Genomic DNA, 16,595 nt, shown 5'->3' with positions numbered 1-16,595 from the left:
ACGTATCCCACAAAAAGGCAGGCATTGCTGGGCCCCATGCGGATTCCCATAGCAACACCTTTTATTTGGAGAAAGTGAGTGGAGTCAAAGGAGAAGTTGTTCAAAGTAAGAACAAGTTCAGTCAGGCGGAGGAGGGTGGTGGTGGATGAGGACTGGTTGGGCCTTCGTTCAAGGAAGCAGTGGCGGGCCCGCAGGCCATCGTGGTGAGGGAGGGAGGTGTAGAGGGACTGGACATCCATGGTGAAAAGGAGACGGTTAGGGCCGGGGAACTGGAAACTGTTAAAGTGGCGGAGGGCGCAGGAAAGTCGCGGATGTTGGTTGGAAGGGACTGGACATAAATGTACCACTTCATGTGGTATCGATCCATACAGAGCAGGAAGAGGTCTAGTTTGTGGCTCTAACAGTCTTCGACCATCAGTGAGTTGCTACAGTTGGTCTCAGCATACCTAGACTAAGAAGGAAGAAAAAACAAAATTGCAAAGGTTCTCACTTATATCTACTTAATGGTGTACCTCTAAAGGTCCAAAGTGGCTGTACTTCTACTGGTAAGTAGATATGTAATTTGCTTTCTGAGATGCTGCATTGTTCATTCTACAGCTGTTAAACATCAGCCAGTGGTGCTACACAATCATTCAACTACCTACTTGGTCTTTCTGGAGGCAAAGCAGCAGAATTTTAATAATTCCATACTATGATTTTTGTACCAAATTTATGCTACTATTGGCATACATGTGGTACAAAAGGCTTACTATGAAAAGGGTATAGGTGCTATCAACCCAAACCATCATAATAAGAATTTGAGTATAATTGGTTTAAAATTAGTTTTGATAAATTTATATTCACACAAAATGAGGCAATTGGTTCAAAGTGAAGATTTTATAAAATCCATTTTTACCATTTTTTTTCTTGAGTTATGGATGACACTGGCAAAACAACATTTATTGCCTATCTCTAGTTGCCCTAAGAAGGTGGTAGGCCTTCTTGAACCATTGCAGTCCTTCTGTCCCTGGTGATCCTACAATGGTGTCGGGTATTGTACTCCAGGATTTTGACTCTGCAACAATGATGCTAATAGGGGTCTATGTCCAAATCCGGATGGTGTGTGACTTGGAGAGGAACTTGATGGTGTTCCCGTGATCTTTCTGCTCTTGTCCTTTATTGGTGGTAGAGGTCACAGGACTGACAGGTGCTGTGGAAGTAAGCTTGATGAGTTACTGCAACATATCCTGTAGATAATCAATACTGCAGCCACAGTGTGCTGGTGATAGGAGGGGATGAATATTGAGTCTAACGGCAGGGGTGCCAATCAAGTAGACTCCTCAGTCCAAGGATGGTATCAAGCTGCTTGAGTTGTTGCAACTACACTCACCCAGGCAAGTGGTCAATATTCCATCACACTCCTAATTTGAAACTTGTAGATGGTGGAGCCCTGTAAATGGTTTGATGGGTTAGGAGGTGCACCACTTGTTGCAGAGTACATGGTCTCTTGCCTTTCTCTTGTCATGTTGTTGTGGTTAGACCAGTTAAGCTTCTGATTAATAGTCTCCGTGATGTGGTTAATGGGGGACTCAGCAGTGTTGGTGCTGTTGAAGGCCGGTGGGAGGTTGTGGCCTCTTGTTGGATATGGCCATTGCCCAGCACTTGTGTAGTGCAAATGTCACCTGCGACCTGCCTGCCCAAACCTGGATGATGATCAGTTTCTGCTGTAGGCTGACATATGGGCTACTTCATTATGGGAGGAGTTGTGAATGTAGCTTGAACACTGTAAAATTGTCAATGAGCAGTATCACTTCTAACCTTATGGTGGAGGGAAAATCATTGACCCAGCTGAAAATGGTTGGACTTAGAACACTGCCCTATGGAACTCCCACAGTGATGTCCTGGGGCTGTGATGATTAGCCTTTAATAATCGCAACCATTCTTTTGTGGAAGGTATATCTCCAGCCGCTTGAGAGCTTCCACTGTGACCCCCATTTACCTCAACTTTTCTCGGGCTCCTTTTGTGCTGGTGCTGCCTCCATGTCAAGGACAGTTGCTCATGACTCCTTTTGGTATTGAGCTCTTGCATCCCTGGATCAGGACTCCGATGAGGTCTGGAGCCAAATGGTTCTGGCAGAATGCAAACTGATGGTGAGCAGGTTATCAATGAGTAGTGTTGCTTGATGGCACAATTATTCACTCCTTCCATCAATTTATTGATTATTGGAAGGAGGCTGATAAGATGGTGATTGATCAGGTTAGATTTGTCCTGTTTTTTGTGAACAGGTCATACCTAAGCAATTTTCCAATGTCATTGGTGGGTAGATGCCAGTGTCACAGCTGCATTGGAATAATGTGACTATGGGAGTACCTAGTTCTGGGTGTGCAAGTCTTCACCTATAGCTGGGGTATCATCAGGGCCTATAATCTTTGTGTCTAGTACGCTTTAATACATGGAGTGGAGTAAATTGGCATGACACTGGCATCTATGATGGGGACCTTGGGAGGATGAGGAGTCAGATCATCCACTTGGAACTTTTGGCTAACGACATTTGAGAATGCTTTACCCTTGCCTCTTGCATTCATGTGTTGGGCTCCATCAGTTTATGGAGCTTCCTCCTCACATTAGTTACCTGACACGTGGATATGGTAAGGCTACAGAGCTTTGCTCTGATCTGTTAGTTGTGGAACTGCTTAGCCCTGTCTTTTGATGTTGAGCATGTAGGTTGCTCTGTGTTGTAGCTTCACTTGGTTGATGCATTTTATGCCTGATAATGCTCTTGCCGCACTTTTCTACACTCCCCATAGAATCAGGGTTGATGGTGATGGAGGAGTGGGGAATATGCTGAGCTACGAGGTTACACGTTTTGGTAGTATGCAACTCTTCTGCTTCTGATGGCCTACAGCATCCCATAGATGCAAAGTTTTGGGCTTGCAGTTCTGTCCTTAGTTTGTCCCACCGAGCACAGTGTAGTGCATCGTCTGTTCTAGAATTGTTTGATGTGATCAACATAGACTGTTGAAACCAATTAGAGCAGCTTGACCTTTCATTCCCAATGTTTCCAAACAGAGGGGCCAATAGATGTAAACATGACTGAAATTTCATTGGAGGAGATCCAGGAATTATTTACTAAGGATCCTTATATCCAACTTGGTGGTCACTGGAAGCCAAGAGATTGCATACCTCGTTGGAAGGTAAGAAATTGGTTCATGCTTATGAAACAAGGGTGCTTTACTTTGCCTTTTTTAATAGCTTAAAAAGTTGTGAACTGTATTCTCGCAAAGCTCAACTTGTGAGTTTAAGATTATTTGTAAATGTAATTAATGCTGTAAGGATTAAGATATTAACAGTAGCAGCACTAACCTATTTTGGAAACTGCATAATGTATTGACAAGCAAAGACTATTTACACACCAATAAGTTATCATGTGAATTAAATATTAACATGGGTGTGTTTTATAATGACTTATCAGAGTTAATGCAAAACAAATTAGATTGATTTTATGGTCTCTGGGAATTCTGAATCATACTTTATGCAACACCCATCCAGGCAATTTATATTTAATGTTTCTGTTAAGCAATAGTCATGATACTTGAGTGCAAATGGTGACTTTTGTGCATCAAATGGGTTAGGAGTTGACTTAAGTTTCAATCTGGCAATCAGACGACAATTTTACTGCTGAATTTTGTGACGTTGCCAATTCTTTTGCACAAATTGTTGCCAAGGATCTCCCTTCTAATCATATTCCAGTAATTACAAATGAAAGGTGCATGTCTGTGGTAGTTGAGTAAGCATAGGGTTCTACTTGGCTGTGGTAGCATGCTGATATTCACTTGCATAAGAAAAATATAATTTGAGCAATGAACCAGAGAGATACCAGCACCTGTAGAAGCCACATTCTGAAAGCAATGACTCATGCTAGGTGAGGAGCCCTTGCAGTGGGAAGAGTTTTTGAAAAATAAGAGATCATTATGCATAAATCTTGTGTTACATTCTTTTTTAGAATTTTCTTTTGTGGACTACTTTCATAAAAACAGAAGGAAACTCCCATTATTCCAGTCTTGCTCACATTTTTATATTTTCATTAAACATTACCCACAGAAGAAAGTCCCTATTGTCATGTATTTGAAGTGGCAGTACTAGCATTTTGTTCCCGAGAAGCTAACACTGACTCCTGTTTTTGCTGTACATGCTTACCCAGGTTCACTATTGCACTTATTTATTCATGATTATACCTTTTTAGTTGTGCTTAACCCCTGGTGCATGACAGCCAGCAATAAAAGATTAGGCTTTAAATAGAATTTGCTGGTAATCAATTCTTTATCCAAGGTTAGCCATGCTCAATTCATTCTCCCTTTTTTATGGGTAAAGTTGTTGAAGGTCATGGGTTATTGAGTTGGTGCTGCAGTTATTTATTTAATATTGGAGACGTCCCTAAGAAGAAAATGTCGTACCCACGTTATATGCATGAGCACTACTTCCATTCATATGATGGGTGAATTAATATCTATAGTATTGACGGAATAAATCAAACTAATTTATTCCATTTTTTTAGACCAATAGAAATTAGAATTCTGGCTTTGTCGTTAATTTGTAAAATATAACATTTGTTTAAAAAATCCTAGATTTACATATTTTGCAGTTAACTTGTAAAGATTTATTTTACTCTCAACTCTTGAATTTACAGGAGTGTTTAAAAAGGTTTGCTCCAGACAATTTCTTTACCGCCTCTTACATTGTTCTGTATTTCTCAAATGATGGTATGTTGAACTAAAACATTTAAGCACCTTTTAATCTAAGTTGCACACTGTTCTGATATACAAGGATATTGCATATTAGTGTTTTAGCAGTGTTAAAGGCCAATTCTCCAATATTGCCTGCCAAATATCTATTTATAAATTCAGACTGTATCTCAGTATTGTTTTGATGTACAGTAGATATCGTGTTCACTCATTGGAATAATTCCACTTGTGGAACTGACCCATTTCTGTACTAAAAATAGCATTGGCAATAACCAATCTTCAGAACAGTTGAAAATTGTAAATGAGCCTACAGAATTGTATTAATTCTGCCAAATTAATATCACATTAATCATCTGTTATTATTAGTAACTTAATTTGAACTGTAACATTTCAGGTGGCAATTTTGATCCCGTTCCGCAATCGTCATGAGCATCTCCCAATCCTGTTAAGACATCTGATTCCAATGCTGCAGCACCAACGCTTGCAGTTTGCTTTTTATGTCATTGAGCAGGTGAGTGACAAAAATAAACAAGACCAGTGTGTAAATATTTGAAACAAAGGACCAGATTTTGCAGTAACAATAACAGTGAGGCTAACAGCACTCACCGTTAATCATGTGCAAATCGGACCATAACTTCTGGCGACCGCACATGCACAGTTAAATGTGGAAATCCAGAAGTTGCTGTCCGAGATGTGATGCTCCTCCTAAAAGCTGCGTGAAAATGGCAGTCAAGCTCTCCATTCAAATGTATTGAATGGAGTGAAGTTCCTGCACTTACCTGATAGATATGGACTGAACCTGCAAAAAGAAGTTAGTCATATCATTTCAAGTCTAAGTACCCTTTTAACGGCGTGGTAAGTCTTAATTACTGCCAATAAACCCCTAAGATTTTAATTATTGTTTGACATTATTAATTTTTTCACTTTTTTTGTCTCTTAACTGTCTCTTAATTCAACCTTACCCTCTCTCTTTATTTTGCTTTCTGTACTCGATATGACATTGAATTCACTATTCTAACTTATACTTCCTGGTTCTGACTGTACTGTTATTAATGATCCTTCAACCTGATTGGTTAAGGAGATGCACAGCTGCTTGCCCTTTTCATACAGGTCCCAGATGCCCTGTACAGGGCGCTCTGCTTTTTGGATCTCTAACTTCCAGGAACTTGCCATGTGAAAGCTCATAGAAAGTCTGCGGGCCGAATGGCCTCCTTCCGTGCTGTAACCTTTCTATGATTCTATGGTTTTAAAGCTGCATTATAATTACTGCACCTTGTTCTCTAAATTTGCTATGGGTAAAATTTAGCTCTGCAAGAGAAAATCTTATGCATTGGTTCACTTCCTTCATTGCTGTGCATCATGATTGTTGCTGTGTATTATCTTCCTTGCTTTTTCCCATTCTTGCCATCAATTGCAATGTGAATTTGGGCTATTTTCTATCAGTAAACATTGCAAAATAACTGCACTTTTTTATAAAGAGGGTTGATAGAAGTCTATGATTTTAGTAACTGTTTTTATCTGGCTTTAACTTTGCACCATGTAGAGAAAGTTCTTCTAATAGCGACATGCATGTGGTATCTTACTTTTGTTAACTTTATGGCTTGTGAACAATTTTCATTACACACACTGATAAATAACCATAGAATCATAGGTTACAGCATGGAAGGAGTCCATTCGGCCCATCGATTCTGTGCCAGCTCTATACAAGAGCAATCCAGCTAGTCCCACTCCCCCGCACTATCCCCTTAGCCCTGCAATTTTTTTCCTTTCAAGTACATATCCTGTTCCATTTTGAAGGCCATGATTGAATCTGCTTCCACCACCTGGCAGTGTATTCTAGATCCTAACACTCGCTGTGTAAAACGTTTTTCCTCTTGTCAACTTTGGTTCTTTTGCCAATCACCTTAAATCTATATCCTCTGGTTCTTGACCCTTCTGCCAATGGGAACAGTTTCTCTATCTACTCTGTCTAGACCCTTGATGGTTTTGAATATCTCTCTCAAATCTCCTCTCAACCTGCTCTGTTCCAAGGAGAACAACCCCAGCTTCTCCAGTCTATCCACGTAACTAAAGTCCCTCATCCCTGGAACCATTCTAGTAAATCTCTTCTGCACCCTCTCTAAGGCCTTCACATCTTTCCTGAAGTGCGGTGCCCAGAACTGGACACAATACTCCAGTTGTGGCCGAACCAGTGTTTTATAAAGGTTCATGACTTCCTTGCTTTTGTACTTTATGCCTCTATTTATAAAGCCCAGGATCCTGTTTGTAATCGCTTTCTCAATCTGCACTGCCACCTTAAACAATTTGTGTACATATGCCCCCAGATCTCTTTGTTTCTGTACGCCTTTTAGAGTTGTGCCCTTTAGTTTATATTGCCTCACTCATTCTTCCTACCGAAATGTATCATTTTGCATTTTTCTGCGTTAAATTTCATCTGCCACGTGTCCACTCATGCTTCTAGCCAGTTTCTATCCTCTTGAAGTCTATCACTATCCTCCTCGTTGTTCACTACAATTCAAAATTTTGTGTCATCTACAAATTTGGAAATTGTGCCCTGTACACCCAAGTCCAAGTCATTAATATATATCAAGAAAAGCAGTGGTCCTTGTACCGACCCCTGGAGAATACCACTGCACACCTCCCTCCAGTCCGACAAATAACTGTTCACCACTACTCTCTGTTTCCTGTTACTTAGCCAATTCTGTATCCATGCTGCTACTGCCCCTTTTATTCCATTGGCTTCAACCTTGATGGCCAGCCTATTATGTGGCACTTTATCAAACACCTTTTGAGAGTCCATATACACCACATCAGCTACATTGCCCTCATCTGCCTTCTCAATCAAGTTAGTTAAACACGATTTGCCTTTAATAAATCCATGCTGGCTTTCCCTAATCAATCTACACTTGTCCAAGTGACGACTAAGTCTGTCCCGGTTTATCATGCCCTTTAGTTTAGACCAGTCAGATAAAAACAAGGAGGGGGTTGCCACCTTTGCCTGCACGAGATCTAGCTAGTAATAGAGTATCTATAGATGTATGAAATGTATGTCCAATACAAAAATATTTTAAGAAATACCAATCCATGCTAGCTTTTAAAACTAGTGCATGGAGAAGAACTAAAGAAGACTTTGCATGAGCATCCCACATGCTGACTTCCAGTACATCCTATATTTGTGGAGGCTGCAGCTATCCTGGTGTGTAACTTGAGGCCCTGAGTATGACTAGATTTTTGACAATATACATGACTACTTTTCAGAAAAGTAAAATCATGCTTCAATGCTGGATACCCTCCAGGCCAGCATAGTCTGTTCTGTGATGAAATATCACCACAGGGATTGGCAGTTAGGCAATGTGTTGTCATCAACAAACTTCATAACCAATGCAGGTTAACCATAATTAACCATCATCATTGCGACCCTGAATCTTTATATCATAAATGATTTAAACTACTGACAAATTGTCCCCTTTTTAAGACTCTGGGTTGATGCCAATGTGGACTCTCATCTCACAGAAACGTCCCAGGTATGTGCCACAGAGGATCAAGTGTGTGCTATGATGGTTCTGGCAGAATGGATTTGGGAGCAGCCCACCAGTCCCCACGTCAAACAGTAAAATATTAAAAGGGCAGACGCTCAGCAACAGCCCTCTACAAATGTTCTTCCTCCCAAGTAGGTGACTTGTAGACAACCAATCCCTATTGTTGGTAAACCCTTCTCTAGATGCCATAATTTTATGAGGAATGGGTCTATGGAAACATAAGCCTATGGCGGATAAGAAGGCAGGTAAACTGAAAGTTGAGAAATGAATGTTGTACCTGCAGATAATGGGCAATGCCTCCATTTCCATTTATCAAAAGTCTGAGTAAGGTCAGGTGGTTCTGGTCCATAATTTGGAGATCCAGTGAGTAGAATTTGTGCTAGATAGTAGAGATTTTCATTGTGCTTTATGTGCAGCAAAATTGCAAACCCCTCTTATAAGCCCAGTTGTAATTCTGTTGCATGTAGCACAGAGAAGAACATTCCTCACCCCCCCCCCCCCCCACACCCCCAACCAAACTTGGTTACTTAAAAGAGAGTATTCTTATGTGCTCAGAAAAGTGATTGGAATATGTTTTCTTTCATCAGGCCGGGTTCCAGCCATTTAACCGTGCAATGCTCTTCAATGTTGGATTTATGGAGGCTTTGAAAGACACTGACTGGGACTGCATAATCTTTCATGATGTTGATCACATACCTGAAAATGATCGCAACTACTATGGTTGTGGGCAGATGCCAAGGCACTTTGCAGCCAAGTTAGATAAATACATGTACTTGTACGTCCTGTTACTTAATCTCAAGTGATCGGTTAAACATAAATTTTGGACAAAAATATTGTTTAAGGGAGGGAGGTATTGTATAGCTTTAAGATTGTATGAAATTAAGGAACGTATCTTTCAAAATTCTAGTAAAACTATATTTGACTGAAGTGTGCAAAATAATTTCATTCTTTTTACCCCTCCCTCCTTTTGAAGTTCCTGTACTATGTACCATTCTTCAGCAAGACCAGTAAGCAAATGACTTGTTCCAAGATCCTTTTTCATGTTACTATATGAAGTTACCAAAAAGGCCGTAAATGGTTTGTGGTGACTCTCCTAATTTCTCTTCCCCTCGCCGCCCCCCCCCCCACCCCCCCAATTAATACTCACCACGTGGGTCATAAACCCCTGTCCTTCCATCCTGTCGTTTGATGCATTACCGCAACTTCACAGTCACCTATCTTATTTTCCACCCCCATCTTCCACCCACTCGAGGGAATAGTAAATGATTTAAAAGTAATTTTTAATTATTTATTATAGTTCTGTCTTTTTTTCTACAGGCTTCCTTACAATGAATTTTTTGGTGGAGTGAGTGGAATAACAGTGGAACAGTTTAGGAAAATCAATGGATTCCCAAATGCATTTTGGGGCTGGGGAGGTGAAGATGATGATCTCTGGAACAGGTTGGTCAGGTTTGATGCAATAATTAGTTAAATCTAGATTCATTCATATGTCACTAATTCAATTCATACAAAGCACTTCTGGTTTAAAAACAGCTGTACATATTCAACTGAATACCATATTAAAAGTACATAAAAAATTGGAGAAGGCCACATTGTCCCTCGAGCCTGCTCCACCATTCAATCAGATCATGGCTGATCTTTGACCTCAACTTCACTTTCCTGCCCGATCCCCATATCCCTTGATTCCCCTCTAGTCCAGAAATATGTCTACCTCAACCTTGAATATATTCAATGACTCAGCATCCACAGCCCTTTGGGGTAGAGAATTTCAAAGGTTCACAACCCTGAGTGAAGAAATTCCTCCTCATCTCAGTCTTAAATGGCCGACCCCTTATCCTGAGACTATGTCCCCTAGTTCTAGACTCTCCAGCCATGGGAAACAATCTTTCAGCATTTGCCCTGACGAGCCCCCACATAATCTTATGTTTCAATGCAATCACCTCTCATTCTTCCAAACTTCAGAGAGTATAGGCCCATTCTACTCAACCTCGTTTCATAGGACAACCCTCTCATCCAGAAATTAATCTAGTGAACATTCGTTGCACTGCCTCTAAGGCAAGAATAACCTTCCTTAGATAAGGAGACAAAAATTGTACACACAACTCTAGGTGAGGTCTCACCAAAGCCCTGTACGATTGTAGTAAGACTTCCTTACTTTTGTACTCTAATCCCCTTGAAATAAAGGCCAACATTCCGTTTGCTTTCCTAATTGATGCTAACTTTTTGTGATTCTTGTACGAGGACTGCGAAGTCTCTGAACATCAACATTTTAATAGTTTCTCACCATTTAAAAAAATTCTGTTTTTCTATTCTTCCTACCAGTGTGAATAACCTCACATTTCCCCACATTATACTCCGTCTGCCACCTTCTTGCCCACTCACGTAACCTGCCTATATCCCTTTGTAGACTCTTTGTAGCTGCTTTTCCTAATGGCCATCAATCACGTTAAGAAACCGGTATTGTGAATCCCATTTGTGCCAGGACGATAACCGAGCAATGCAAGTATGCTTCCATCATGGGAGTACACTTTGCGTTTGGCGCAGAGGAGTGCAAACTGGCGTGGTTAATAGTGGGTAATGTCACCACCTTCTCCCCCACCCCCCACCCCTTTAATCTCTTCCAGCATTTGCACCTGCTCCCCTCACTGCTGTGCTAGAAATGTTTGTCCTCCTTTTGTCACAAAATCTCAACAAAGCAAAAAGAGACAAACCCGATATTGTAGTACCAAGTCCCACTCCAAATTCTAACTCCCCCACCCTGACTTGCATCTTGAAGTACCCTCCCACACCTGGGAATTTTGTGGCCTATATCTTTATTGAAGACATGTCATGCAAATAAAAGGTTTAATTGTTTACACATTTTGAAACAAACTTCAGTGCTGGATTTTCGTTAGTGTTGATGTCCGTTACTGCTACAATGTACAAATGTTAAGGTATTACAATTGTGACAGTAATTTTCTATCGAGTGGGGGGACTGGGGGGTGGTGATGGGATGAGGGAGAAACGCAATTATACATTGACGCAATTTAACTTCACAATGAATCTGCATAACTTAACTAAACACTCTTATATACTACAAGTTAATTCCATCTTCTACATGTGAAGAAGATTACATGTAGAATGCAGACATCGGCCACAAAAGGGGATGCTGTCCTTGTCCAATCATCATGAGGTCCTGGCATTAGCATCTGGCTTTTTGGATGTTTGCCTGAAATTAATACATTTATTCATACACAAGAAGAAAGGCTGATTTAAAAAAAAAAAATTCGACAGTTCAGAACACAACTTAGTAACCATCTACAAATATTCTCTCTCCTCTCTCCCCTCCTTGACCCCTTGTCCCCTCCCCCTCCTTGTCCTCCTACCGTTTCTGGCACAGCACAGAAGGAGCCCATTGTGCCGGCTCTATCCCCATAGCCCTGTAAATTTTTTCCCTCCAAGTATTCATCCAATTCACTATTGAATCTGCTTCCACCACCCTTACAAATGTAAAGAATCTTACAACACCAGGTTATAGTCCAACAATTTTATTTGAAAATCACAAGCTTTCGGAGGCTTTCTCCTTAGTCAGGTGAACGTGGGAATCCTTGAACGTTTCGCATTTATATTCAGAGAACAATACCTGGTGATTACAGATAATCTTTCCAACTGCCCGTTGTCAAGGCAATCAAAGTGTTCAGACAGAGAGGTGTTACCTACAGGACCACCGAATATACAAACGGCCAGAACACAAAACAGAGAGAGGGAGAAACATCCGAATGGAAGAGAAAGACAGAGAATGACCCGTTGTATTAAAAACAGATAACTTTTATTCGCTGGTGGGGTTACGTGTAGCGTGACATGAACCCAAGATCCCGGTTGAGGCCGACCTCATGGGTGCGGAACTTGGCTATCAATTTCTGCTTGACGATTTTGCGTTGTCGTGTGTCTCGAAGGCCGCCTTGGAGAACGCTTACCCGAAGATCGGTGGCTGAATGTCCTTGACTGCTGAAGTATTGCCCGACTGGGAGGGAACCCTCCTGTCTGGTCGGGGAACACTTCAGTAGTCAAGGACATTCAGCCTCCGATCTTCGGGTAAGTGTTCTCCAAGGCGGCCTTCGAGACACACGACAACGCAAAATCGTCAAGCAGAAATTGATAGCCAAGTTCCGCACCCATGAGGACGGCCTCAACTGGGATCTTGGGTTCATGTCACGCTACACGTAACCCCACCAGCGAATAAAAGTTATCTGTTTTTAATACAACGGGTCATTCTCTGTCTTTCTCTTCCTTTCAGATGTTTCTCCCTCTCTCTCTCTGTTTTGTGTTCTGGCCGTTTGTATATTCGGTGGTCCTGTAGGTAACACCTCTCTGTCTGAACACTTTGATTGCCTTGACAACGGGCAGTTGGAAAGACTATCTGTAATCACCAGGTATTGTTCTCTGAATATAAATGCGAAACGTTCAAGGATTCCCACGTTCACCTGACGAAGGAGAAAGCCTCCGAAAGCTTGTGATTTTCAAATAAAATTGTTGGACTATAACCTGGTGTTGTAAGATTCTTTACATTTGTCAACCCCAGTCCATCACCGGCATCTCCACATCATGACCACCCTTACAGGCAGTGCATTCCAGATCATAAACTGCGTAAAATAAAAGTTTCCTCATGTTGCCTCTGGTTCTTTTGCCATTCATCTTAAATCTGTCCTCTGGTTACTGACCCTTCTGCCACTGGAAACAGTTTCTCCTTAGTAACTCTATCAAAACTGTTCATGATTTTTGAATACCTCTATCAAAGCTCCTCTTAACCTTCTCTGCATCTAAAGAGAACAATCCCAGCTTCTCCAGTCTCTCTACATAATTGAAGTCCCTCATCCCTGATACCATTCTAGTAAATCTCTTCTGCACCCTCTCTAAGGCCTTGCCATCCTTCCTAAAGTGTGGTGTGAAGAATGGAACACCAAAATCCTGCTGAGGCCTGGAGGTGGTGTTAGCAGTGTACCTGTAGAAGCTGATGCACAATAGGAGGGTGCCAAGGATGCGTCCTCCCTGGTGACAGTGAGGGGGTTGGAAGAGACATTATTGCTGCAGATGCTTTGGCTACTGTCAAATGGTTAAGAGTAGAACCAAGCAAGCGAAATATCAGAGAGCTGGACAGTTAAGGAAAGGCATTTGAGGATGATGGTGTGGTTTACAATGTTGAAGGCTGCAGAAAGGACAAGAAGGGAAAATGTGCCATGGCATAATTGTTGAGAATGTCATTCGTAACTTTGTTACCTGAGTGATTACGGAGTTGTGGATGGGGTGGAAACCTAATTACAAGGATTCAAACAGAGAATTGTGAGAAAGGTGGGCATGGATCTGAGAGACAACAAACGGTTCAAGAACCTTGCAGAGCAATTGGAATGTAGTTCCATATGCCAAGGCTCAAACATATGGATTTCAGTTTCACAACTTGATAGTGCCCAAGAGGCTGGGAGGATTTAAAACCATCCTGGACCACTGGAATGTGAGCAACCTGTACAAAATCCAGGCCAACTGTGATGAATAGTCTCCCCATTACTGTAAGGTGTCTGCAGCAACCCCATCACTATTTCCTTCCAATTAAAAAAAAAATCAGTTAGGAACACCCCCACTATCTTAATTTTGATATAATAGCCCAGAAGATAAAGCCTCCAGTTAATCTTATAGCTTCACGAGAGGATCTGGTGTTACACACCTTAATAAATTGGCAATTAATTAAAGCTATTCAGTGAATGAAGAAAAACTGAAAGTTAGAAATCTGAAATTTAGAAAAAAATCCACTAAGTTCCGAAAAGGGAGAACATGCTGACATTTTACAGAACTCTGGAACAGTTTTTGAGTTCTGATGGAGGGTCTTGCCAGAAACATTAGTGTGTCTTTTCAGATGCTGAGGATCCTGCTGTATATCTACAGAATTTGCTGAATTTTTTTATTTTAGATTTCTAGCATTCACAGTTTGATGTTATGAGAAGAGCTTGACAAAATTCAGCTGGTTTTCATTGAAGGTTGTGGAATATGTTGCTTTATGCAGCAATTGCCAGGGAGAGGGGTTGTGAAGCAGGTTTGGTCTCCTACAGTGTTGAATTTTTAATTTTGATTAAGCTGCTATGCAAAGGCTAGGTGATTTTCCCACGTACAAGACGAGGAAACTAGATGGAGAGTAATTACTGCGTTGACATTTGAATTTTTCACTGAACTGTCAGAGTGGTGGATATGTTACGTAGCCACTAAATCCCATCAATGCCAGCTAATGCCATTGAGTATAACTAATTAAAGAGTCAGGAGAAATATCTTGCTAAGAATTAACTTGGAAAGTTTACAGGAATACTATGAGCACACATGATCCAGTGTACTGGATCAATCAAATTGTCATCTCTATAATGTAATTGGTCAAGGTTGTGTATTGTAGATACTAATATTAGAGCTGTTACTCCACTATTTTTGCTAGATTACCTTGAACCTAGATGTAGGGTTAATTTTGGTTCTTCAGTTTGGGGTTTTAAATTATGCTATTGCCATGTTGTACATTTGTTTTCACTTGTCTTTGAGATAGATTTGCAAAAACATTATTGTTATCTAGTAATTGTTAATGATTATGTAACAAATCTCATTTTTTAGAAAGTAGCTTCCTTAGTGCACCTTTTGCTTATACTTGGGCTACTTTAAAGTTCTCCACTCAAAAATAACATAAAAATTAATGGCAATAACATGTACAGGCCTGAGAAGATGGAATCTCACTAGTCTAGTTGATAAAGCCTTTTTTAGGACAAGTTTCTCTAGTTATTCTTTCTTCTCCTCCCATTCTCACACAAATTGATGGTATGTGGAGGATAATTTAATTTGAAGAACGAACAGCACTACTGCCAAAGGTGAGTAACCTTCTATGCCTTTGAGCTGTACTTGCTAACCTTTTGTCAAACTCAGCTGGCAAATGTGTTGCTCTTGAAATTCTTTGCAACAAAACTCCAGGTTATGAAGATGAATAAGCTTTTCAATATTTGAATTAACCTCTGGATTTGCTTCTAATCAAGTGCAATGATTTATACATAGCCATTGAACTAAGAACTTGTGCTGAAGAATATATTTGGCTATTTTTAGGGTTCAGTTTGCTGGCCTTACAGTAACAAGACCAGAGGGTGATTTAGGAAAATACAAATCTGTCCCTCATCACCATCGTGGGGAAGTGCAGTTCTTGGGAAGGTGAGTAAAACTTTTGCAGTACTATACTTGAAAATGCTGTTGAGTGTTGGATTCTGAAGAGATGGTAGAAAACTTTCTTAAAATAGTTTGTCCAAGGTAAAATACATATTGATCATATAATTACTTGGTGTCAATTTTGACCAGCCCAGATTTTTTTTTTAAGTACAAGGTATAAATTACATTATTGGAATTTCTAGCATCATACATATGAAGTATGCAAAATGTTAGACTATCTATTGAGATTTAATTTTATTAAATGAAGAACATACCAACAGTGGGTTAGTCTAATTTTATTCCTCATTGGTTCAAATTCCACACAAAAACATTTATATTAATGTAGTGCAGAAACTAGTACTGTGATTGAGAGCAGTTCTACATCTTCAGGCCTGGAGCACAACAGTTCTAAATGTGTATTATTCTTAAACATCAGATTAAATTGGCAGTGCATAGTGAACTACACAAACTGATCCACATAGTCATCACATCATTAAGGATAAAGTTTCAGTACTGAGATTTTCTGGGATGTGTGAAATGTTCCATTACTAGTGGTGAGATGCTTCATTAAATCTGTGAGCCTTTAGAGAAAACAAAGCAATATATTGTTAGATAGGTTGCAGAATGTTTACCTTTTTCCTGATAGGCTAGCTGATAGCTGTCGCATAAAGCGAGCATTCATTGAACTCGTACTATTGGTGCTATATGTACCAATGTTAACCCACTCCAAATTCCATTAGTAAAAACTTGAAGGAGTAATTTCACTGAGCAAACATTACTATCTGACTTTTTGTAAATAATGTACTCTTTGCAGTGCATTTATCATTAAGGTAACCTTAACATCAAAAATCCTAGTATCCCCACAATTGTGCACTTAAGCTACAGCTTCAGAACATAAGTGAGCAACAATGTAAGACTACCAGTGTTCAAAAGGTTTTCTAGTTTATGCTCCAGATACTGCCACCCTCCTCCTCAGTTTTATGACTTGGAGTATTTCAATATAATTTAACATCTGACATTGTTTTGCTGTGTAACATTTGTCCTCACTGCAGAGTGCTTCCTTCGAAAAGAACTCTGACTTTTCTGTAGGGGAATGTGGTTTGGGAGAATGCTGTGAATTCAAATACAAAACTCCTG

The 16,595-nt window shown here is 40.3% G+C and overlaps 1 protein-coding gene across 4 annotated transcripts in view; it reads left to right on the top strand.

Annotated features, from left to right (window-relative positions):
* The window catches only part of LOC137335280 (beta-1,4-galactosyltransferase 5-like), an 81,714-nt gene that overhangs the window by 60,796 nt on the left and 4,323 nt on the right, over positions 1 to 16,595 (top strand). For all 4 annotated transcript variants that reach the window (XM_068000574.1, XM_068000576.1, XM_068000578.1 and 1 more), the window contains exons 4-8: positions 3,050 to 3,174; positions 5,117 to 5,233; positions 8,849 to 9,036; positions 9,579 to 9,701; positions 15,363 to 15,464. In XM_068000574.1, coding sequence (XP_067856675.1) covers positions 3,050 to 3,174; positions 5,117 to 5,233; positions 8,849 to 9,036; positions 9,579 to 9,701; positions 15,363 to 15,464 — 655 coding nt within the window. The remainder of the gene's footprint in view (positions 1 to 3,049; positions 3,175 to 5,116; positions 5,234 to 8,848; positions 9,037 to 9,578; positions 9,702 to 15,362; positions 15,465 to 16,595) is intronic.

Source organism: Heptranchias perlo, chromosome 19 (assembly GCF_035084215.1).
Source record: "Heptranchias perlo isolate sHepPer1 chromosome 19, sHepPer1.hap1, whole genome shotgun sequence".
NCBI lineage: Eukaryota > Metazoa > Chordata > Chondrichthyes > Hexanchiformes > Hexanchidae > Heptranchias > Heptranchias perlo.
The sequence above is the reverse complement of the archived record's forward strand: the minus strand, read 5'-3'. Positions and strand labels throughout refer to the sequence as shown.